Raw genomic sequence first — 24,996 nt, forward strand, 5'->3', positions numbered from 1 at the left:
TTTTGCATTCAGTCCTAGAATGGCATTGTGATGTAATTCTTTTTTGGACAGTGAAAAAATGAATGATTTCATATTAATAGTCAAAGCTCATTATTAAATGCACAATTTTGTGAGTTCTTCCCAACTTGTCATATCACCTTAAATTGGTCTTCGTGGGAACCAGAAGGCCCCTTCCACAGATGACAAGCTCTTCCACTTATGGCACAGTTTACCTTTAGTGAAGCTGTTTCGCATTTGTGATTGTTATTTGATTCTGATCTGAGAAGTAGGGCAGATGTTGGGATCCCTATTTTGCAACTGCAAAAGAAAAACCCCTAGAAAAGGAAGTGAATATCCCTGGAAGCCAACAGGAGACAGCTCAGGCCAAAGAAGCCTCCTTCTCTTTTCCGAAATAGAGTTGCTGGACCAGGACCTGCTATAGCTAACATCATCAGAATGTTTGATGAAGTCTCTCATGAAGTCTTTGCCACCAAGGGGAACCATTTTTCAGGAACTAGAAGCTACTTAGGTAGAACAAGGGTGGCCCACAGCTACAGAGGGGAGAATTAAGACCCAGGGAAGGTTGTCACACACACAGAAGCAGATTTGGGTTCAACTCATGACAGCACTTTCTATGATGTAGCAGTGAGACTGGCTATTTTGTGAGAGGAGCTGGTGGCACCCAGACTTAGACTCAGCACTGTCCCAAGCTGTGGAATAGAGGGAGATAGCAGTGCCATCCTGGGCAGAGTGCCTCACTCCAGCACATGTCCTCCTAACACTTTTATGGATGACTCTTATAATGTCAAATCGCATTTCTCAGATCTGTAGTTGTCAAAGTGAAGAGCAACACTTAATCGTTCACATAATGGAATGGGTGATGAAAAGAACTTGAAGAATGGATAAAAATTTAATAAGGACACATGTAAAACACTGGTCTTGTTTAAAAAGAATTAGCAATCTAAGAAGAGGACAAAGGAGGGGTACGAAGTAGCCTGGGTCACACAGATTGTTTTTGCTGGTGCAAAAGACACTGATGCAGCTGCCAGAGGAGATGCACAAGGTTACCTCAGGGTCATGGATCTGAGGACCAATTAAAGAAGTGGGAATGTTCAGTCTGGTTAAGAGTCCCCACTTATCCATGGGGGATACGAGCCAAGAGCCAGTGGATGCCTGAAAGCTTGGATAGTACCAAACCCTACATATACTGTGTTTTTTTCCATACGTACATGTGCTAAAGCTTAATTTATAAGTTAGTCACAGGAAGAGACTAAGTACAATAAGTAATAAAGTAGAACAGTTATAACTATACTGTAATGAAATTGCCAATGTTACGATTGTTCTTTGGGGCCAATATTAAGTAAAATAAGTATTATTTTTTACAGAAGCACTATGAGTCTGTGACAGTGGATCTGATTGCCAGTATGGCTAAGTGACTAACAGGTGAGTAGTATATAGGGTATGGATACCCTGGACTGTGGGATGGTTCACATACTGGGTGGGATGGAGTGGAGCAGGGTAATGTTCCATCACATCACTCAAAAGGACGTGCAATTTAAAACTTACGGATTGTCTATTTCTGGAATTTTCCATTCAATATTTTTGAGCCATGGTTGAATGCTAGTAATTGAAACTGTGGGTTGGGGGAGTGGGGGGGGGGATCTACTGTAATAACATGGACTGTTTCCTTGAATAGGAAGCTTGTTAGGTAGAAGAGGGGGTGGTCTGGGGTTGCAGAGGGGAGGGAGAATTAGGACCCGTGGAAGGTTGTTATTCATAAGAAAGCAGATTTAGGTCCAACTCATGATAGAACTTTCTAACAATCTGAGCTGTTCAAAACAAGACTGATTATTTTGTGATTTCGTCTGTGGAAGTGGATAAATTATTGAAGGATTTTCAATGTATTTTTTATACTTTTGTTATACTTTTTACACTAGTATATTAGATTCACTTATGTGAAATTACCAATATTTTTCTATTTTGACCTACAAAACATATTGAAAATCCTTCAATATTAGTACATAAGGAGCCTCTTCAGTCATATAGATATATATGCATATGTATACACATACATAAAGTTATACATATGACTTCATGAAACCCAAGTCTACACACCCCTGGGTAAGCAGCACGCAGGTCAATAATTAGAAACTACCTAGTACCCAGAAGGTCCCCCATGTCCCCTCCCTGTCACTACCTCACTTGGAGTTTAAATAAATGGGGCCATCCAATACATACTCTTATGTGTCTAGAATTTTTTTATCGTTGCTCTTTATATATTGCTCATTTTTTAAAGTACCTTACTTTAACTTTACTGGTGCCTTATTAATGGGCCTTAAAGGTTCATAACCTTTTGCTATTATAAACAATGGGGTTGAGGAATGAATAACTCTGTATACAAAATACATTTTTTAAAATGTCTTAGAATTGGAAATTTCAAACAGAGTAAATAGAAAAGCACAATGGACTCTCAGCTTCAGCAACCGTCACCATCAGGCCATTCTTGCTCAGTGCAACGTACTTTTACAGATGGAATTCCATTTACCTACAAAACAATGTCCTTCAAGAAGGCTAAACTAAATCTGTAAGTTTTGGAGTCTCTGTGATATCAAAGAATAACTAGCTGTGTGACCATGAGAAGTTGCCTAACATCTTTTATCCCCACTTCCACAAAAAGGAGGTAATTCCTGCTGCATGGTGATATGCTAAGGAGAGAGAACCACCTCTGTGTGTACCTTTTAAATTATAAGTAGAGCTTTGGAGGGGCTCAAGAGAAGACACAGGTGAGGAAGGCTTGAATATCAGCCAATCCACTTACATCTTTTATAGAATAGTGTCTTTGGTATGATTTCATTTGACAAGGGGGATCCAATGATTAAAAAAAAAAAAGCAAGAAAGCTGCTGGCCAAGCCTGTACTCCTAGCTACTTGGGAGACTGAAATTAGGAGGATTGAGGTTCTGGGCCAGCCTGGGCAAATGGTTTCAGAGACCCCCATCTCCAAAATAACTGTAGCAAGATGAACTAACTAGAGGTGTGGCTCAAGCAATAGAGCACCTGCTTTGCATGCGTGAAGCCCTGAGCTCAAACCCCAGTTCCCCACACACAAGATAGTTTGAAGCCACTGATATAATAAACGTTAAGGATTTAGCACAGGGCTTATCAATCTGCTTCTTTCTTTTGACTTTTTCAAACCACCCTTCTACTTGACAAAATCACTTTCAAGTGAAGGACACTTTATTTTTTTTTCCATTTTTATTAGCATGTACTCATTGAACAGAGGGGATTCATTGTGACAATTCCAAATAGCCTTACATCATACATAGGTTAGATAGCCCCCATCACCTTCCCCAGCTCCTCACTTCCTCCCCATCCCCCTTGAAGCAATTGCAAGAGGTTGCATCGTTCTATTTCAGATGTGTATAGGAAGCCCATAACCCCTCTCCCCACACACACACATTGTATCGAGGGACACTTTTTAGTTACTGCAAGACCATCCCAGGGAGAATCCGAAGATGAGGGCGGGGAGGGAAGGGTGTCCTCATTAAGGTTCCAAGTTTTGAGTTAGCACTGTCGGGACTCCATCCTCCTCCCCACCCCTGGTCCTGGCGATCTCGAGTCCCTTGTCCCCGGCCTCTGGTTTCCCAATCAATCATATGCTTCTGGTCCCTGCAGCTGCATTGGTGCTGAGTTCAAATCACTGGGTCTCAGCCCCGATCATCTCCCCGCGCGCGTTGCTGTGCCACGGGACCTGGCGCGCTCGCCCCCTCCGCCGCCCCGCCCCGCGAAGAACTCGGGGTCCCGCGCGCTCCCGGCCGGCGCCCCGCACTCACCCGCCCAGCGTCTGCCGCAGACAAGCTCAGCGCAGCCCAGCGCGGCCCGGGCTCCCCTCCCAGCACCGAGCACTTGGCTCTGGCAGACGCCCCAAGATTGTTGTGAGGAGTCTAGCCAGTTGGTGAGCGCTGTAATCTGAACCAGCTGTGTCCAGACCGAGGCTCCATTTGCATTGTTTAACATACTTAGAAAATGAAGTGTTCATTTTTAACATTCCTCCCCCAATTGGTTTAATGCTGAATTACTGAAGAGGGCTAAGCGAAACCAGGTGCTCGCTCCGAGGGCTCTGCAGTGGCTCGGAGCACCGCGGCGCGCTTCCCTGGCCTCGCCACCACCCGCTCGCCCCTCTGCCACCAAGTCACCCGCGAGCCCCTCGGCCCCCGCGAGCGAGCTCCCGCCGCCAGCAATCTCTTCCCGCCTCGCCTCTGCCCCGCGCGCATCTCGGACATGCCAGGATTAAAAAGGTAAATTGTGTGCGCCGGCCTTGCTTTCTCCAGGGTCTGGGAGGAGGAGACCTTGCTAAAAAACCTGATGGGTGGAAAATGGCTATGACTGAGATTCCGGCCGTGTCAGGGTATTGGAAAAGACATTAGGCAGTGATGCAATGATACTGTTAATTATAAAAAGCTGCGCTCTGTGATTTCCATCTCAAAGCCTGGGTTTGGGAGTGGGGATTTTGTAACACAGTTGCAGAAGTCAGCATCCGAGAGAGGTCTGCAGAAAAAACGTCTGGGTGCTTTAGTCCTTTTGCTTTTTCTGATGGGACAGCCACTTTGATGCGCAGTTTTTTGGGGTTTTTTTTTTAATTATTTATTTAATAATTCTTTTACACTTGGGAGACCGATTGCGAGTCCACGAGCAATTGCTTTGCAGCCAGGGCTTTTGGAGTCACTGAACATCGTGGGCTGTGTTTGCTCCATGCCTGTGTGGGATTCACAAAGGGCATAGGACCCACAAGTTTCGAGCCAATGAAAAGTGGAGGCTGCAGACAGAGCTACATGTAAGCAAACGTTTTGCTGTTCTTTGCGGGAATTGCAATTCCAGCGGAGTACGCCTCAAACCTTGAAGAACTTTAAAGATGCCATTTGCACTCACTTCCTCCAGCCGCCTCTTGAACCTATAGCTGCTTTACACAAATTAACCATTGGTGTTGGGGCCGGGCGTTGTGCATGCATGCTAAAAACTAGCAGCAATAATGTCATCCAGGATTGAGGACCAGCGCTTCCGTGACAAACTGCTGACATATGGCTGCTCTGCCTGGCTTTCTTGTATTTTAGGATGATGCACAAAATGGGTGGACCCACCTGAATTTAGAAAGTTCCAGGGGCCGGTTGCAAGCACCTCCTTCCCTCCTTCTCCCTCTCCAGTATTAACTGTGGTTCATTCCTGTCTGGAGTTTTCTAGGGTTTTCATGACAAGGTGCATTTATTCATGACGCTGGAAGCAGCGGGGTTGGGTATTATTTCACTTTGGAAACCCTTCCCATTTGCCTGAAGCTTATTTGGCCCCCAGGACCCCAGCTGTGGCTCTTCCAGGAGGCTGGGCTTGTGGCTGGACCAGCTGAAGGCTGCCTCTAGCCAAAGGGACTAGGGAGCAGGAGTAGGGGGAGAGGCAGGGTTAGCACGCCTTTTCCACTAGCTCTTGAAGTCCCCTGCATGCAGTCAGCCTGTTCTGTCTCCAACATAAACGAGACAGGATTTTATAACCACCCAAAAGGAAACTTCATGTGAAGAAACAGGAAAACATTGAAATTCAGAATATACAGACTGGAAAATAAATTTGTTATTGTTCTTTCATTCCTTCCAGATATAAATCTGGCTGTTGCAAATATCAAAAAGCCCTAGGATTTGGCTCTGTACTTTATATGGTTAGAGCTGTCTGCAGTGTTCGAGAACCTGGCTCATGCAGGCACTTAGTGGATCTGAAAACCTGGAGAGTCTTGGGGTCTTTATTCTTTGGGGACTAGAGGAAGGAAGTGGGCACCAGATTAGTGTTCTGTTCTCTCTGGATGTCACCTGAAGTCTGTGCCCTCTTCATACACAGGTTGTACTTTCACCTGAGCTGGGTGTCATGGATGTGTGAGCTTTGTAATCTACTGAACATCCTCTTTGAAAAGCGGTGGTGCACCATGGCAGTAACAGGCCACAGAATCCAGCCAGGCCCCAGGTCCACTACCTAGCTGAAAACACCTTCAAGATCACTTTCTCTGGGAAGTCTTCCCCGTCTTTCCTGGTCCTACCCCAGCCTGGCTCTTGTGGCACCCACTGGGTATTTCTGTCAGTGTCCAGGTGGCAAACCAACCAGCTGTGAGGGTAGTGACTGGGTCCCCATTCTGTAGCTCTTCTGCAGTGTCCTCACAGCAAGCAGTAGCTCTCAGATAAATCACTATTGAGCTGAATAATAACTAGCACTTAATAAGTTTGCGAAATTTGGGATTCTCTTCTGTCTTCACCGTTTTGACCTGTCTAATTCAGTACTGTTAAGTATATTCACTTTTCTCTGCAACCAGTCTCTGGAACTCTTTTCCTCTTGCAAAACTAAAGCCCTGTACCCATTAAGCAACATTTCTCCTTTCCCCTCCCCCAGGTTCTGGCAACTACTGTTCTACTTTCTGTGTCTATGAGTTTGACAACTCTATGCACCTCACATAGGTGGAATTCTACTATTTCACTCATAACATCCTCAAGGGTCATCCATATTTTTTTTTTGAGATGGGGTCTCACTGTGCTGCCAGGTTGGCCTTGAATTCCTGCGCTCAAGTGATCTTCCCACTTCAGCCTCCTGAGTAGCTGGGACTCAGACAAATACCACTATGCCCAGCTTCCCATACTGAATTATGTGTTAAAATTTCCAACTTCAAGCTAAATCCTAACCCTAATCCAGCTACTCAGGAGGTAGAGATTGGGAGGTTTGACAACAGCCTCGGCAAAAAAGTTAATAAGACTCCCACTTGAACCAATAAGCTGGGCATGGTGGTATGTATTATAATTCCAGTTACACAGGAGGCAGAGGTAGGAGGATCTCAGTCCCAGGCCAATCTGAGGCTGCCCTGGGCAAAAATGTGAAACCCAACAAAATAAGGCTGAGGGGATGGAAGTGGAAGAGCATCTGCCTGCAAGTACAAGGCCCGAGATTCAAACCCACCCAGTACTACCAAAAACCAATTTAAGTATATAAGTCTGAATAATATTTCCTTGTGTGTGTGTGTGTGTGTATGTATGTGTTGTTTAACTGTTCATCCATCCATGGACATGGATTGTGTCTGTCTTTTGGCTGTTGGGAGTGACTCCACTGTAAGCCTGGGTATACACATTTTGTTCCAGTCCTGGCTTGCAGAACTTTGGCGTCTTTGTCCCAAAGTAGACTTGCTGGATCAGGTGGTCATTTTGTTTAATTGTTGGGAGTGCTGTAATGCTGTTTCCCACAGTGGCTATGCCACTTTTACATTCCCCCAACAGGGCACAGGGTTCCACTATCTCCACATCCTCCCCATCACTTGTCATTTCTGCTTTTAAAAAAATATCCAGCCTAGTGGGTATGAGGGGTATAGACTTTGTATTTTTAGGACTGGAGATGTGGCTCAAGTGGTAGAGGGCTTGCCTAGCATATGGAGGCCATGAGTTTAAACTCCAGTACAGGAAAAAAAAAAAGTACTGGGAATTGAACCCAGAGCCTTGACACATGCTTTGCAAGCCCTCTACCACTTGAGCCAATGCCCAGCAAGACTGTATTTTTAAAGCACATTGGTGACCTTGATTTCATCACATAACAGTATGGCTGTGATGAGGGCTAAATTGCAGACAGGCATAGAGAGACTTAGTAGCACGTGGGTGGCCATGTTAGCCTGACTTCTCTAGCTGTTTCCTGCAGCATTTCTTCATCTCAGGGCACAGGGTTCCCAGTCCTCCACTCCTGGCTTGGTAGTTCCCAGAGGCCATGCTCTAGGGCCAGGGTTGGGGGACTGGGTCACTCAAGCCCATCCATTAACTTAGGAGTCTCACATGTGTGAACCAAGGCCTCTGAGTTCTGGTTAGGTGATTCCTGTGACCCTTTCTTAGCAGAACTCTAAGGGCCCCACATTCCCATTTTGTTCCTCCCATGGTTGAAGGCGCGATGTTTCATTGGCTTTGAATGAGGATGTTCAAAGCTTGGAGAAGTCTCCTTGCATAAGGACCAAAGGCCAATGCTTTGTAAATCCTACAGTGGTGGGGTTTTGACTTTTGTTTTTAAGCAGCAAAACCCTTTATTAAAATTTGGGATTTAAATCAGTTTCCTAATACATGAAGCAAATAGAAGAGATGGGTTCTGTTTGGGATGGTTGGGGATCTAGGTGGCCTCTTGGCCTCTCCAGGCACCTACAAAAACATGGCCAAGTTATCATCATAAATGTCCAGGCAGCATGAGATCCATGTTTCCTCAGCCCAAATATGTCTTGGGATTCACACTCTGTTTCTCACTTTCCACAGGATTCTCACCGTTACCATTCTGGCCCTCTGTCTTCCAAATCCTGGCAATGCACAGGTAAAAAAAATTTTTTAAGCCATCCAGAAGTGTGCTAAAAAAAAAAAAATAGGGCAAGGGAGTGAGGCACACATTTAGAATCCCAGGATTGTGGAGGTGGGAGGGGCTTGATGGTTTTCCTAACTGGAGTCTATAGAAGTAATTGCTGAGCTTCCAAGAGGCTGTAACTGGCCCAGGTGACATAGTTTCTGAGTAGTAGGGCTGGGATTGTAGCTGACCCCAACCCAAGACTTAGTTCATGCTGCCTCCTTTGTGTCCCTCAGAGAGCTCCAGTTCATCTTAAATTCTAGTGAAATGTGCTGTAGATTGAGGGGAATGGTGCCTTGTGATGACAATATAGGGCCCCTTAGGTCTGCGCATGTCTCCACATACACAACCGCAAGTGGAACAGGTGGGGAGGAAGGGGAGGCCACCCTGACAGTCCAGCATGCAGTGTTGGGTAAATCAGCTCTCACTCTTGGGAGGCCCAGGCCCCTCAGAGGAGTGTAAAGACAGTGAGGTTAGCCCCAGGACAGGATCTGAGAGAAGCCTACAGCATTCTACATGTTGTGAGGCCACAAGAGGTTGGCCTCAGGTGTGTCAGCCCTTGAGAAAAGTGGAGGGGTCCCTCTTGACATCTCAGAGTGGGCCCACTGAGCCTTTGCTTGGAAAGGAATGCGGGGGGAGCCTGCCTCTGAGCAGGGCAGAGCAGCTGAGGGCAGGGAGGGGACATTGTCTTCCTTCAGGTAAAGAATTTTGAAACAGTAGCTCAGTGATAGAGTAGTTGTACAAGGCCTGGGTTGAATGCCCGGCACTGCCCACGCACACGCGCACACACACACAAAGAATTCTGAAGCATATTCAGGTCACTGGAAATGGGAAGGGTCTTGAGAAAAGAAACAAAGAATTTAGACCTTAGGGGGACCTTGGAGTCTTCTAACCCGGACTCATACAGATGAGGACATCTAGGCCCACAGAGGAGAGTGGTCACAGGACTGTGCTCATTGTGGTTCAGGCACATTGCATATTTTAATGCATTTAGTCTTTGCATGCCCTTAGAAGTAAGAACTTTCATTCTCATGTAACAAATGAGGAAACTGAGGCATAGAAAAGTTGTGCAGTGAGTAGGGGCTAGAGTGAGAATTGGAAGCCAGGTAGGTCAGTGGACTTGGACCCACTCCAGCACTGAACTGGAGAGCAGGGCTGAAACCCAGGTCTCTTGTGCTTTAGGGCATGGCCTCCTGACTCTTCTGTTCCATGTCCTTCATCCCCAGGCCCCAGGGAAGCCCAACCCTGAAGCTGGAGGGAGAGCCAGGGACAGGAACTCCCATAGTCACAGTCTCACACTGGGCTCCAGGCACTTCCAAAAGGCCTCTGATTGTCTGCCCCCAAGACTCCTTTTTTAAAGGAGAGAAAGTTGTAGCTCAAGTTGTATATAAACCCACAATCCTCTGGGATTGCTAAAATATGTCTCTTTCTGGAAGCACCTTTGTATAATTGTCTTGCTGGGATTGAAATGAATTTTCCCAGTCAATCCTACTTTTCTGAGAAAATGGACCATATGTGTCATGGAGCTTTTATTTTTTCAATAGGACTGAGAATCGAGGAAAGCATTTCATTGGGGACAAAGAATTATCTTGCATTCTTTTTTTTTTTTTTTCATTTTTCTTTTATTATTCATATGTGCATACAAGGCTTGGTTCATTTCTCCCCCCTGCCCCCACCCCCTCCCTTACCACCCACTCCACCCCCTCCCGCTCCCCCCCCCTCAATACCCAGCAGAAACTATTTTGCCCTTATCTCTAATTTTGTTGTAGAGAGAGTATAAGCAATAATAGGAAGGAACAAGGGGTTTTGCTGGTTGAGATAAGGATAGCTATACAGGGCATTATCTTGCATTCTGAGAAGAAGTTAAATAGACCCTAAAGAGAGAACTGTTGTTCTTAAGTGCTGTCTTAACCATTCCCAGAAAGGGGCTATAGAGGGGACACACTGCACCATGACTGTCAGATGGGATCACCACTGCTCTTCATAGCAACGGCATTAAAAAACCCAATAACAACTGCTAGAAGTAGGAGTCAGAAGCAATGGGGCAGGAACTTTTAAAAGTAATGCTAAGTGTAAAATGATTATGAAGAAAAATTTTAAAAGGAGCTATGATATAGGTGTTGGTATTATGAATGCCTTTAAAAAAAATTCCATTTCCCAACTTTCTGCAATGCCACTATAACAGATTCACAGTAATAAGGAAGTAAGCAAGCCAAATGACCTTGCCTGTTTCTTCTTTTTTCCTTCTCTACAGCAACAGTGCACTAACGGCTTTGACCTAGATCGCCAGTCGGGACAGTGTTTAGGTATGAGCCACTGCTGATCACTCACTGGGGTGGGGACATTAGGTGACAGCCCAATTGCTGGGTCATTCCTTCCTCAGATATTGTTCAATGCTTAACCCACCTTACCCATGGAAGAACTTGGTGACATCAAACTACGCCCTTTTATTGCTCAGCTTTGTGTGTGTGTGTGTGTGTGTGTGTGTGTGTGTGTGTGTGTGTGTGCGTGCGCTAAGCTCTGTGAGGGGGGGATCAGAGTTGACCCCTACCCTCAATGAACTTTTCATCTGTATTGGTTCCCCAGGTTTGCCATCACCAGTCACCACTAATGTAGTAGCTTAAATCATACCCACTTAATTATCCTTCTCCTCCTCCTCCTCTTCATACTGGGGTTTGAACTCAGAGCCTTACACTTGCTAGGCAGGTGTTCTACCACTTGAGCCACTTCACCAGTCCATCATACCCACTTATGATCACAGAGTTCTATAGCCCATCTGTCTTCCAGAGTAAAATCAGTGTCAGCAGAGCTGCATTCCTTACTGGAGGTTGGAGGGGAAACTGGTCCCTTCTCATGAAGTAGAATTCTCTTTCCTGCAGTTATGGGGCTGAGGTCTTGTCTCCTTGCTGGCTGTTAACTGATAGCCACTCCTACTTCCTAAAAACTGTCCTCATTCCTTGGCTGTTGGCTCCTCTTCCATCAGCACAGCCAACACATTGAGTCAAGTACCCCTCATGCTTAGAATCCCTTCTTTCTCAATCTAGCATCTCTTTGACCACCTTGTGTCTTTTCTCCCTTTAAGGACTCATGATTTTGCTGACTACCCAGATAATCCAGGGCAAACTCCCCATCTCAAGGCCAACTGATTAGCAACCTGAATCCCACCTTCACCATGTAGCCTGAAACACATTCACAGCTTCCAAGGATGGGGAAGAGGTACTTTGAGGAGGGCATTCTCCTAGCATACATCTAGTGGGAGACAGACTTAGACATGGCACGTTGTGACAAGTTGGTGGAATAAAGCCATTGCCAAGTGGAAGTAAAAGCAATGGACCCTGAAAAAGAAGAAGAAAGATCGCTGCTTTATGTCCAGGGTTGATAAAGAATGATGGAGGACATCAGGGCCATCTGTCACCCCATTGATGGCCAGGGTTGATTCAGCTGATCTGGCTGACTAGGCAGGCATACCCTTCCTCCCTCATTACTCCATGTGCACAGCTGTATGTTCATTTGAAGGGGATAACCTCCCCCAATAGAGGAGGACCATTCTTCCATCAAGGGTAGGTGAGTAGCTAGGATCCTCTCCTAGACCTCCCAAGCTCTCAAGGATGACGGAGGTGGCATCTGAATTGGATACTGAAGGAGAGTAAGATCCCGAGAAATGACACTTTAGATGGGAGGAACAGCTTAAGCAAAGACCAGGTGTGGAAAGGAAATTCAGTGTAGAATAGCACGTTTTGGATGGAGCACTGGGCACAGGAAAACAATGAGGCAGCCCTTGCTCTGAGACCAGACCCCATATAGAGGAAGTAATTAGCTTTTTAAATTATATTTGATTTAGTCAAATCATTTGGCCTCTCTGAACTTACATCAGCTAAGAATCTGAGGGGAGATAGATGTTTGAAAGAATGATGAGTAAAACCCTGTCCTGGGAAATTTGGGCTCATCTTGGATTAACAGTGAAGCACTTTGATTTGAGGATGTGCTGAGTGACAAAGAGAGCAACAGCCTTCTCTTCTATCTCACTAGTTTTAATTAGAGAACAGACCATTACAGTCTCCTTTCCCAAGCAGAGAGTTGGCATGAATTTCTCAGATGAGATTGTGGGTAAGCTGTTGGCATCCAGTCCTCTCCCCAGTCTCTGGTTCCACATAAAGCAGACTCTGAGGCTGGGTGGCAGGGCCTAGCTTCTGGAGCCAAGCCTGCTTCTCATGAGAGCCAGAGTTGGGGCCTCCCCTGCTTCCTCCCCAGCAAGGCTGATTTTCTAGACAGAGCACTTCTCTCCTTCTAGTATGAGCTGAGCTCCAGCATGGCTGGATGTGGTCCTGTTTGCTGGCACAATGTGGGCTGACTTTAAAATAAGGCTGTACCTTCTTAGCAAGTAACCAGCTCTAAGCCAAACCTTGTCATTCTTTTTTTTTTTTCATTTTTCTTTTATTATTCATATGTGCATACAAGGCTTGGTTCATTTCTCCCCCCGCCCCCACCCCCTCCCTTACCACCCACTCCGCCCCCCTCCCTCTCCCCCCCCCCTAATACCCAGCAGAAACTATTTTGCCCTTATCTCTAATTTTGTTGTAGAGAGAGTATAAGCAATAATAGGAAGGAACAAGGGTTTTTGCTGGTTGAGATAAGGATAGCTATACAGGGCATTGACTCACATTGATTTCCTGTGCGTGTGTGTTACCTTCTAGGTTAATTCTTTTTGATCTAACCTTTTCTCTAGTTCCTGGTCCCCTTTTCCTATTGGCCTCAGTTGCTTTAAGGTATCTGCTTTAGTTTCTCTGCGTTAAGGGCAACAAATGCTAGCTAGTTTTTTAGGTGTCTTACCTATCCTCACCCCTCCCTTGTGTGCTCTCGCTTTTATCATGTGCTCATAGTCCAATCCCCTTGTTGTGTTTGCCCTTGATCTAATGTCCACATATGAGGGAGAACATACGATTTTTGGTTTTTTGAGCCAGGCTAACCTCACTCAGAATGATGTTCTCCAATTCCATCCATTTACCAGCGAATGATAACATTTCATTCTTCTTCATGGCTGCATAAAATTCCATTGTGTATAGATACCACATTTTCTTAATTCATTCGTCAGTGCTGGGGCATCTTGGCTGTTTCCATAACTTGGCTATTGTGAATAGTGCCGCAATAAACATGGATGTGCAGGTGCCTCTGGAGTAACAGTCTTTTGGGTATATCCCCAAAAGTGCAAACCTTGTCATTCTTGATGAAAAGATCTCTTTCTCCCCTGCCCAGCTGTTATCTGGGATAGAAGTGGGAGCAATTCTGTGTTTTCAAGTATAGTATGTGTGGACAAGAGTATATGATGTGTTTTTACATCCACAAATAAACACTCTTTATTTTAATGGCTATGCATTTATTTCTACTGTTGCTTCTATTTATGCAAATTGAGAGTATTTTTTATTTGTTGTAGTCATGTAAGATTTAAAAAATACATTTGTTTTGACCACATTCACAGAAACCTGTATAGTCATTGGTTTCATACTTTTAGATGACTCCACATAATGTGTTTGAATCATGATGGTGAAATGCAAATAGCTGATGTTTGGGTGACCCTGGTTACTTCATTTGGGAGCATCTGTCTGTTAGGAGCCAGGGAAAGGCTGGAACAGATGCTGATGAAGTGTGTTTGGGGGTCCATCATGTCACTTTTGATACAGAGCTCTGCTTACACGTGCACCATGCACAATGTGGTTGGGGGCCACGAATGCTTATCTCCTCTGTGGTCTTTACAGATATTGACGAATGCCGGACCATCCCTGAGGCCTGCCGAGGAGACATGATGTGTGTTAACCAAAATGGCGGCTATTTATGCATTCCCCGAACAAACCCAGTATATCGAGGGCCCTATTCGAATCCCTATTCGACTCCCTACTCAGGTCCATACCCAGCAGCTGCCCCACCAGTATCAGCTTCAAACTACCCCACGATTTCCAGGCCTCTTGTCTGCCGCTTTGGATACCAGATGGATGAAGGCAACCAGTGTGTGGGTGAGTAGCCCAACTTCTGTTCCAATCTCTCCATTGTGCATCGGTGAAGGCAATCCAGCATGTCTGCCCCAGATGGGAACAGCTGCCATACAATGCAACTGTGAAACAATGACCTACTTACTATGGACTTATTTTACCCACCAGCCTCTATCTCTGGGTTGTCTGCTCCTCGGGAGTTGAGCATACTTCTTCCTTCACATTTCCCAGACTTCCTTCCTTCCTTCCTTCCTTCCTTCCTTCCTTCCTTCCTTCCTTCCTTCCTTCCTTTCACACATTTAAAACTCAGCTCCTGCTTTCTCAAATAAATTTATCAGGTTAGACTTAGTAAGTGAATCCTTTAAAGAGCTAGAAAAGGCCAGAGCTCTGTCTTCAATGCATTCAGTGGAATGAGTATTCCTACAATGGAAGCCTCGGGGGCTGACATGAGTTGTTCTGGAAAGAGAGTGGGAACCAATGTTCTTATGATGGGAACCCTGAGGAAAAGAGGACATGATACACCATGATCCTTCAAGGGATTAGTGAGGGGTGTGACCAATGCCCTAGACAGCATTGGGTTCCATTGGCTAGTGTAGCCTTGGAGGAGAGTTACCTAGGATCCTCCCTGGTCCCTTTGGCTATGATCAGATGAAATCCTTGTAACGATCTCCACCTTTTGGATATGGTCTAAAGTGAAGGCTTAACTTTTTTTTGATTATATACCCCATCTGACAAGTCTTTTTGAACCTGGATCCCCATTACAGGCACATTTATAAATGATACACATATCCTGCTATATAAATCACATACAAGGAATAGAAAATTTTTACAAATGTGATAAAGGTAAACACAAATTGAAGTTCTACTATTTCCTTCCTATGGCCTCAACATATGGGAGACTGTTAGACGACTTTGTGAGATTTTTCTTGTTGTTGTTGCAGGGCTCTGCAGTGTGGGGCTGTCACCAACAGTTAGAAAGACTGTTGATTATCTTATAATGTCTTCTATATGCTGAAGTGAATACATGTGGGTAATATGCAAAGAAGTCCCCTTCAGAGCTACAAGGAAAAACTGGATATATCGGAACCCAAAGACATGGGGGGGGGGTGTGTTGAGGAAGTGAGGGAGAGCTAGTTGAGGTTTACCTTGAATGGTTCAGAAAGCAAAGAGAAAGACAATGGGACCCAGTCAAGCCATGCACTCAGCTTTTGGGGAGAAGATAATACCATATTTCCTTATAACCTACAGTAGTAACTGGAAGAGACTTTTAAAACAATCTTTAACTTCAGTCTCTTCATCTTATGGAAAGGTGAATGTGGACTCCAACAAATTAGTAATTACCCAGGGAGGATGTGAATCCAGCTGGCTTGACTACCTGCTTACAGTTTTCCAAGTAGAAAGCATACAGAGAAGAAACGATCCCAAAAGAAAATGCAGAGCTGGAGAATGGGGGAGGGGGATGCTGCTCTCCCAAGATGTCATGTGTGGGGCAGATAAACTGAGTGACCAGCCTCTGTGTGTACACATGTGGCAGTGAGGAAGAGGTACAGTGACACTGGATGTACTCCAGGATTTGGAGTGGGGATTTCTGGTGGTCATGGTGTAAGCCGTTGTGGCTGATGTCTTGGGCCATCCCACCAGCCCTTTCTGTAGGAAGGCTGGGAACTGCCTTGAGGCCCTCCCTCCTGCACCTCCTTCCAGAATTTCATGGCCCTTGACAATGAGGACAGGGCTGGGAAAGCTATTCATCCCCTGGTCCCTGTAACGTCATACCATTTGTGGCTCCGAACCTGTCACACAGAGATGTGGAGCTGCTCATAACAGCCCTTTTGTAAGCAGAGTACAATGCGGGAACCCGGGCAAGGACTGGCACCAGGCCCATCCATTTCCAAAATGTCCAGTATTATGCATTCATAAGTCCTGAGTCTTTCTGGCTTCCCTTCACTCCACCCCATGCTTTCCTGATTTATAGAAGCTTTCAATTGGCCCTCACTGAGGTTCCTCTGGGCATTAGGAGAGGTGGTGTCAGGGGGTCCAGCAAGAGAAGGGATGGGAAGGATAGCTCTTTCTACCCTATATTTCTTCTGGAAACTGGGACTGGATGGGAGTGAAGGGGAGCCTGGGAGCAGGCAAAGGGAGGCAAGACAGTGAGATGGCAAAGGAGGAGCAAGGAAGGGAGAGAACAGATGAGTCTAGAGCTGCCACTGCCCCAGAAGGAAAATGTGGATATTTCTGGGGGCATGGCACTGACCCTGTGAAGGAAGCATGAATGAGCCAGGTGAAAGTCAGCAAGAACTGGGAGACATTTCTGAAGCTTCGGTGGCTCTAGCAAAGGAGGACAGCATCTCCAAAGGAATTTCCTCTTCATCAAAACAACAAGTAGTCAACAGTAACAGCAGAGGCCCAGTAATAATACTAAATAGGTACACATTTCCCAGATGGTCTCATAAATGCCTTTTTTCATTGATTTGTTCAAATCAGATCCAAACAAGGTTGCTGAGTCTCATAAATATCTTCCCACCTTTTTTTGTTTCCTTTGCCATTTCTTTGTTGAGGATGCTGAGCTGTCTGGTGAATTTCCTACATTTGGGATTTTGTGGTGGTGTATAACCTATTCATCCTCTTTACTTTTCTATAAACTGGTAATAGGTCTAGAGAATTGACCCAATTCTGGTTTAATGTTCTGGGAAAAACATTTTACAGGAGCATCTTTGGTCTTCTGCCCTGTCCAGTCCCTGGTTTCTTCTCATAATGCATGAGAGAGTCCACCTGGGGGACACAAATGGAGATCCTCTTTCCCCGTGGCTTACTTTTGCTGGGTTTTGGACCCACTTTCAAGGAAGATGTCTCTTCTCTATAGTGTCCAAATTAGTCTGTGCCCTGTTCCTCTAGGCTGAGCAGAGCCCTGGGTCTCCACCTCTGAGCTTTCTTCTTGATTTCTCTGTGTTGAGCTCCACTTCAAAAGTGACTAAATCCTGCTCCTTCTGGAACAAAGTTTGAGTCCACAAGCCCCTAGATGTAAAGCTGAATCACTTGGGACACTTTTTGCAGACAGGGGGATTAGTGACCCAAGAAATACAACCCATGAGCCAAGAATGTTTTGTGTTAAGAAAACCAGCAGCTTGTCCAGGAGAGGGTTCAGCTCCACAAGAGTGCTGGGACTCATGGCGGGTTGAGTCACCAGCCAGGAGGATCTGTCATCCAGATCATTGACTCTTGGGAGATCTGTGGACCAGATTCTCTGGATGGGAAACCAGACAGCCATGATGAACTGGCAGGGCAAAAAGAGTTGCTGGAGGGGAGAATCACCAACCAACACCCAGATAAAAGGCAAAATCGAGCACACACAGAGAGCTCTGAGCCAGCCAAATAGCCATCTGGGAAAAGGATGGTGTGGGACTGATGGTATTGAGCTTAAGGCCAGGGAGTGAGAGAACTGCAGTTGAATGGCCAGGGCAACCCAGATTTGGACCGCATTCAGGAATCTTCCTTTCATGACACGCTGCCTCCGAGAACCAGGTCATTGAATGTGGCTGCTACTCACTTCTACATACATATCCCCTTTGGGGCTCAGTGTGCCCTCTGGGTGGATATTCCAAGTCCTGGCTTGGCTATCCAACTTGGCTCAGTGACCAACTTAGGGATGCCACCAATAATTATGGCTCATGAAATGTTTTGAAGCCAAGAAGTTGTTTTATTAGAGCCATGCTATACCAGGGACTGCAGGAGTTCTTTGAGCCATTCCTAAAAATATAAACAGTATCTTTATTCTCTCATCTGGCCTGGGATTTTGTTGTTGATTAGGGCACCCAAGCAAGCAGACAGCAATACATACAGATCCCTTTGGAAGATGGATGGAGTTGGCCTGAGGCTTTCGCTTGAGTTATTTTTCCCGAAAGCCAGCCAGGATTTAGTCAACCAATGCTCACAAGAGTGCTTCATTGGTGCCAGACTCTGGCCTAGGCACAAAAGGGGACGGCCACAGGACTCTTTCCAGGGCTTGTGCTCAAGGAAGGGAGATTAGAAACCACACAAACAGCTGATATACCAGGTGGCTTCTAAGTTGCTAAGACGGTACAAAGAGAAGGCAGAGATTGGATGCTCTAGGGGCTTTGAACTTGGAAACCATACAGCCCTTGATTCTCATCTTCCTGTGCCATCTGGGGCTCTGCTTCTTCATGTATAAAATGGGACTTATAATTCCTGTCTCATAAATGACATGGAAACCTTTTGTCCAGGGTCTGCATGGAATGTCACACAGTAAATATTCACTGTGAAAGATTCATGGAGGAAGATGGGAGGGTCTTGAGATGGTGATAACCTGTAGAAAGAGTCACAGAGTCTGCAAATGTATGGAGGGCCTAATTCTTGAAAAATCTGTAACATGGCTTGAACACACCCACTTACAGGCCTTTGAAGCCTTGAGGAAACTTTGCTCAGATTCTGCTTCAAGATGCCAGCAAAATTTGGTTTATTTAAGTTGTGAAACAAAATCACGGGAAGCCAGCCCAGTGTGGCATTTGTTCTGAGCGGATAGAAGAAGGCCAAGAGCACAGAGAAACCTCAGCCCCAGTGTGGCAGGCCTGTGGTTAGCACAAACTAGGCAGGAATGGGCGTCCTTCACGTTTCTTCTTCTTTCAGTATTATTTATCCAGGCCTCCAGCTTGGGCTGTAACTTGAAACCCAGGCCTCAGGCTGACACCACAGGAAGATGTGTGAGGAGAGTTCCTCAGTGCTGAGGTCTTTGGAACCAAGCAGACCTAGTGAGGAAATGGGACCCAGGACAGAGGCAGGGGCTCCACAGTTGGCGTTGCTCAAATATCCTCAAACTGGTTCCAGCAATTTGTTCATGGCTGTCTCCACCTGTCTTGCTTCAGCCTTTCCCTATCATGGTCTGTGATGGTGGGCAAGTAGCTATCTTCCCTAAACCTCAGTGTTTCCATCTGTAAGCAGGGATAGCAGTACCAAGCTCCATGGAACAGTTTAAGAATTAAATGAGATATTGTATGTGAATTTTCTAACCTGGAGGCTGGCTGGTGACAGAGACTTCATAGGTTAGTTATAATCATTGTTTTCATTACTTCAGACCTCATCATTCCATTTTGACATTTCCAACTCCCATTATTGCACCCTCTGTAAGCCCTAGTCCTGTTCTTCTGCCTATTTATTGGTTCTTTACTCTGGGAATTAGATTGAATGGGCTTTCAGAGGCTGAGGGCTGAGTTCTTGCCACACTTCAGCCACAGGAGTGGGGGTTAGCTAGTGCTACCCTAAAGACCTCTGCAGGAAAAGGACAGGAAGCCATCCAGCAGGAAGGCAGATCCCAGCTCTGAGGTCTGGGCTGGGCCTCTGCATTTCTCACAAGCTTCAGGGCAATGCAACGCTGCTGGCCAAGGGACCACACCTGGAGTAGCAACACCTTTGTCCATCCATTCATTCTTGGACAGAAACTTTTAAAAAAATGTAATTCCCATATTCCTTGACTCTGTTAGAAGAATGTATTATTTAGCTTAAAAACAAAAACCCAAAAGGAATTATCTTGAAACCTCAACTGAGGCAGCATGCCGCAGTGGTGAAGTGAACAGATAAAAGATCTGTAAGAATTGGGCTTTGATCCCAGATTTGCTGCTTATTAGCTGTGTGACATTACAAAAGTCACTTGGCCACTCTGGCCTAAGTGTTATTATCTGTAATGAGAAGAGATGGTGTTATATTAGAGGTCTTATTCTGGGGTTTGTAGATTTAAATCAGGGGATTTTTATGGCTTTTTCCCACTAACTTATTTATTTATTTGCAGCACTGGGGTTTGAACTCAGGGCCTTATGCTTACTAGGCAGGCACTCTACCACTTGAGCACCCCCCTGCCAGCCCTCCCACTACCTTCTAATTGGCAGCGTGCCTCAGGACTTCTAGCAGGATCTGTGAAGGTGTCAACAAGAGAGCCAGGTGTTTCCACATCAACTTACAGCTGTGGCAGCTGTTTGTTTTGAAATATTTATTTATGCTTATCAATGCTTCAAAATTATAGAAGACATTAGATCTGCCACCTAATCTTGTTATATGATGCACTAATAAAGAAGTGTATGTATGTATCTATCTATCTATATATACATATATAAATCCATAGACCTATACCACACACTTGTGTTTTAAAATGTTTTCATAACTGTCTTTAAATATACGTTTTCAACCAGGCAGCAGTGGCTCAAGCCGGTAATCCTAGCTACTTGGGAGGCTGAGATCAGGAGGACTGTGGTTCAAGGCTGGTCTCGGCAAATGGTTCATGAGACACAGTCTCCAAAATAACCAGAGAAAAATGGACTGGAGGTGTGGCTCAGTGGTAGAGCACCTGCTTTGTGAGTGTGAAGCCCTGAGTTCAAACTCCAGTTCAAAAAAAAAAAAGTAGGTTTCCTTTGTAACACTATGAATTGTATTTCATGCAATTAAAAGCATTGTTCTGAGAAGGGGGTCCGTCCATGGGTTTCATTTGTCTGCAAGACAGGTTTATGGCATATACACAAAATTCCCTGGACCAGATAACTTCTCAGGTCCCCTCCAACTCCAGAATGTTCTACTATTCTAAATTTTCTCAGTCTTTGGGGAGCATAATTTTTATGTGCAGACAGTCTGGATTTTCTGTTAACTCTTTTTTATCTGGATTGCTCAGGCACTGTGTTTCTCTACTTGTGTGTGTTTAAACCCGCCACATACTCAGTGACATCTTCTGCTGGGACTATGCCAATTCTTCATTCATGAGAAAGTGCCTCCTCCAGCTGCAGCTGGCTTTGGTGACTGGCACTGGTCCATGGTGAGGCGCAGTGAGCTGCCTGGCCTCACATGCTGGGTGGAGCTCCACTGCCGGGACAGGACCAGCCCTTGGTGCCTTTGTGCAGTAGGTCACTTCCCCTGTGCCTAACATGGCAATTTTCTCAATGACCTACAAGTTTTTCTTGGCTCTCATCTTATGTTCCTTGGTCTGATCGTGTTCTTTTAATTGTGTTCCATGTGGAATTAGCCAGTTGTGTGTGAGAAGCAAGTGGCGTTGCAAGAGGAGACTGAAGTGTGGACTTAGCAGCAGAACCATTCCGCTCTGCTTCTTCTGATGGTTCTGGCAAAGGCTATTGCATGGTCAGGTCTCCAGAGAGTACCTGCTGGAGGAGAGGAGGTGATAGTTATCTGTCAGGCCAGTGCTGAGGTATCACCTACCAAATGTTTTTGAAATTAGTGGGAGATCATGTCATGATGCTTTGTGAAGAGGGGCAATGCTTTCTTTTTTCCTTTTCCTTTTTTTTAGAGATGGTGTCTCACTGGGCTTGAACTTCTGGGCTCAAGTGATCTTCTCACTTCAGCCTTTTAAGTTGCTGGACTAGGGGTGCAGTCACCATGCCAGGTTTAGGCAGTGCCTCTAACTGCTGAAGTGGGGGCTAGTGACTACACCTTCTCTTTGGTTGCCAAGGCCAGTCTTAGATGTCTTTTCAGCTGTAAGTGGATTGGATCTATCATTGGTGAGCTTGACAACTGATAGCCCATGTAGGTTCTGAACATAAGTTAGCAGCTTCTGTATGTATCCTCCATGCCTCCCCTCTGCTTATGTGGCTGGCACCCTCAGGACATCTACAACCCCTGGCCACGTCCCAGTAGCGATGCAAGAAACAGTGACTTAGGAGTTGTTTGTGCTATGGAATAAACAAACTAAAGAAGTGAACATACCATCATCCCGCAGGGCATTTGTTTTATGGGGAATATGCACGTGGCCAGTACATTAGGTGTCATTTTTGATGTTACCAACAGCAGCTTCATCTGATAGGCCCAATTACAATTCCTGATTGCTAGGAAAACAAAAAGAGGGTCTTTAGTCCTTGAAGGACCTGGAGTGAGTGGTTTGTTGTGCCAGGGAACACAGGCAATGGTGTAATGCGTGGACTGTAGATTCACTCACACTCAGATTCAGAACCCACCACTGCACAATCGTCTGGCCCAGGCGTTCGGCACTTTGAATGTCCTGTGTTCAGGATGGAATACTAGTTCTTATCTTGTGGGATTGTTTTGAGGCTTAGCAAAGGATGTGCTGTGTGTCTGATCACCTGAGCTGTACCCCCTAAACAATTGTGCCATTTCTCCCACCTGCTGACTCCCTGAACCTGCACACTCTTTGCATTGTAACAGCAACAACCCTGCTTTGCATCTTAGCGAAGTCTTCCCAGTCACAGGGTCAGACACATGGCAGGTGCTTGACTGCTTACCCAGTTGAGGAGGGAGAGCAGGTGGAGAAGGACAAGGAGAGGAAACTCCCTTCAATTTGTGACCTCATATAGATACACAGTCATGTGTGGCTTAAGATGGGGATAAGCTCTGAGAAGTGCATTTTCAGGTGATTTTTGTCATTGTTCAAGTACCGCAGTGTGCTCATACACAACTAAGATATCTAGAGCATCACTAGGTGATATAATCCTATCAGACCCCCTGTAGATGCACATTGTACTTCTCTCCATCTCTCTCCCATCATACCCCGCTGAGGCCAGAGAGGTGGCTCTCAAGCCACCTCCAGGGTCCTCTCAGCATGTGCCCAGGAATACCTCAGGTATCTTTTGTTTTCCTCTCAAACGGGCTAATAGCCTCTCTGGACTCTTAAGCCCCATGGATGCCATGGTGCCCTGGTCCAGCAGGCTGTGACTGGGGACTGTGAACTGGGCCAGCACCTCCTCAGACATCTTCCCCGCAGGAGCCACTCTGGGCCTTGAGCTTGGAGGCAGAAAGGTCAGGGCTTCCTGCAGCACCAGGTATGTGTCCTGAGAGTGAGCAGGTATCTATGGGCTCTTAATGTTCATACTGAGGAGCACAAGTGAAGCACCTGGGCACATGGCACTGGACCATCCACTATATGTCCTTAGCATGACAGAGTGAACTCTCAATGAGATATTGTCAAAAGAAACAATAAATGAATGGAAGATGGAGAGTGTGGGGGCTGTTGAGCCTGGGCAGGTGAGAGGGGAGCCTGCACTCCTTTCCTCACCTTGTCTCTCATCCCTCATTTAAAGTGCACATCCTACCAACCTCTCACACTGTAATGGGCACCAAGAGGGGACCATGATGACCAAGATGGTCACTGCATCTTCCCCACACTGAGCATGGTGCTGATCACCATTGGCACGTAGTGTGTTGAATGGAATTGAACACGGGGCAAAACTAAAGGGCTGATGGGAAAAGACACCAGTGAAGAACCTACAGGTCAGCTGGACTTGCAGAAACTTCCTTCCACTGGTCTTCCCCTAAGGGCACTCTCTGGGGGGAATGGGGTACGACTGTATTCTTCATATTCTGAAGCCAGGGCTTTGTTTCCCTGCTACACAGGGATAAGACTGGCTCTCAGGAGTCCACCACCAGTCAGGGCAGCTCCTCACACAACTCTAGAGGGCACCATTCAGTTGTGTTCCATGCCATTGGCACCCCCAGAGTCCATAGCCACCCTGAGGTCCTGTTTGTCTTGGACATGGAGGAGCATGCCTGAGGAAGGGTCTTGGGGCCATCGCCTTGGGGGCTGGCAGGAAAAGGACATTCACAGGATTCCTTCCCTCCAGAGCGCCTCAGACAGCAGACAAGATGTCAAGGACTGACCTCCCACTTCCCTCCAGCTTGTGGGAGCTGAGCCAGAGGGGAGCTGGGGACAGCCGGAGCTGAGCCCTGCCCCAGGCAATCAGCATCCACAGACTCTGGGGACGACTGGCGCGGCTGGGCTAGGGAAGCAGTAATGCTTGGGGGCTCTGTCAGTGCTGTCTGACTTTCCTTCAAACTAGAACATTTGCAGAAATCACCCAGGGTTTGTGAACTCCACATACTTCACAGGTCTTTACACATCCCCCAGGAACCAGTGAGGTCAGGCAGAATAGACTTTACGTCCGAAATCAGTATGAAATTGACATCTTCTGATGTTCCCGTGGGAGGCAGGGGAGTAATAATTTGAGGGAGATTATATGAAACAGTGCAGAGACACAAAAAAGCCAGTCTCAGCTTTATTCCTGATGGGAACAAAGAGAAGTCATTTTTTCTGCCTCTGAGGCTGAGTAGGGGTGGCTGTTTCAGCTGGAGCTGCTGTGACCAGGATGAAGCATGATAGGACAGGGCATCCAGGGGACCAATGAATGCAGAGCAGTCTCAGGAGTGACCACAGATCCCGTTCTTATCCACGGACGCATACTCCATAACTGATAAATAGACATTTGTGATTCTTTAACATCTCTGCCCAGCAGCAGCTCTCTGTCTTGTTCAAGTGCCTGATAGGTATTTGTTGAGTGAATGAAAAAGCCACACATGGTGAATTATATGAAAAAGAGAAATTCATTGTATTGTACTGTGGATATAGTTGATCCACCTGGGTTAATTTATTACTGTTGATGGAATTCATGTATTCTGTTTATGAATTGCGGTCCGTGCTGAGCACACAGGATTAACAGACATCATCTCTTCCCTGGAAAGTTCATGGTCTCTTGGCAGTAGTCAGGTGGTTTGTAGGAATACTGCAATTGTAGCCCAATGAAATGGGACCACGACGAAAGTAAGCAGGATATGCTGGGTTGGCTATAGTGGGAGTGGGACTCAGGAGCTTGGCAGAAGGACAGGTGTCACACAAGTGTACATCCGTTTGATGCAACAGAG

At 46.0% G+C, this 24,996-nt stretch overlaps 1 protein-coding gene across 2 annotated transcripts in view; it reads left to right on the forward strand.

Moving 5' to 3' along the window:
• The first annotated feature begins 3,813 nt into the window (after positions 1-3,813).
• The window catches only part of Fbln5 (fibulin 5), a 70,353-nt gene continuing 49,170 nt past the window's right edge, over positions 3,814-24,996 (forward strand). The window contains exons 1-4 of one of the 2 annotated variants that reach the window (XM_020180924.2): positions 3,814-4,275; positions 8,278-8,332; positions 10,614-10,665; positions 14,113-14,367. In XM_020180924.2, coding sequence (XP_020036513.1) covers positions 4,259-4,275; positions 8,278-8,332; positions 10,614-10,665; positions 14,113-14,367 — 379 coding nt within the window. In that variant the 5' untranslated portion in view covers positions 3,814-4,258. Of the gene's footprint in view, positions 4,276-4,484; positions 4,812-8,277; positions 8,333-10,613; positions 10,666-14,112; positions 14,368-24,996 lie in introns of those variants that run through there. The other variant, XM_020180923.2, reaches the window with a different exon arrangement.

This window comes from Castor canadensis, chromosome 3 (assembly GCF_047511655.1).
Source record: "Castor canadensis chromosome 3, mCasCan1.hap1v2, whole genome shotgun sequence".
Classification (NCBI taxonomy): domain Eukaryota; kingdom Metazoa; phylum Chordata; class Mammalia; order Rodentia; family Castoridae; genus Castor; species Castor canadensis.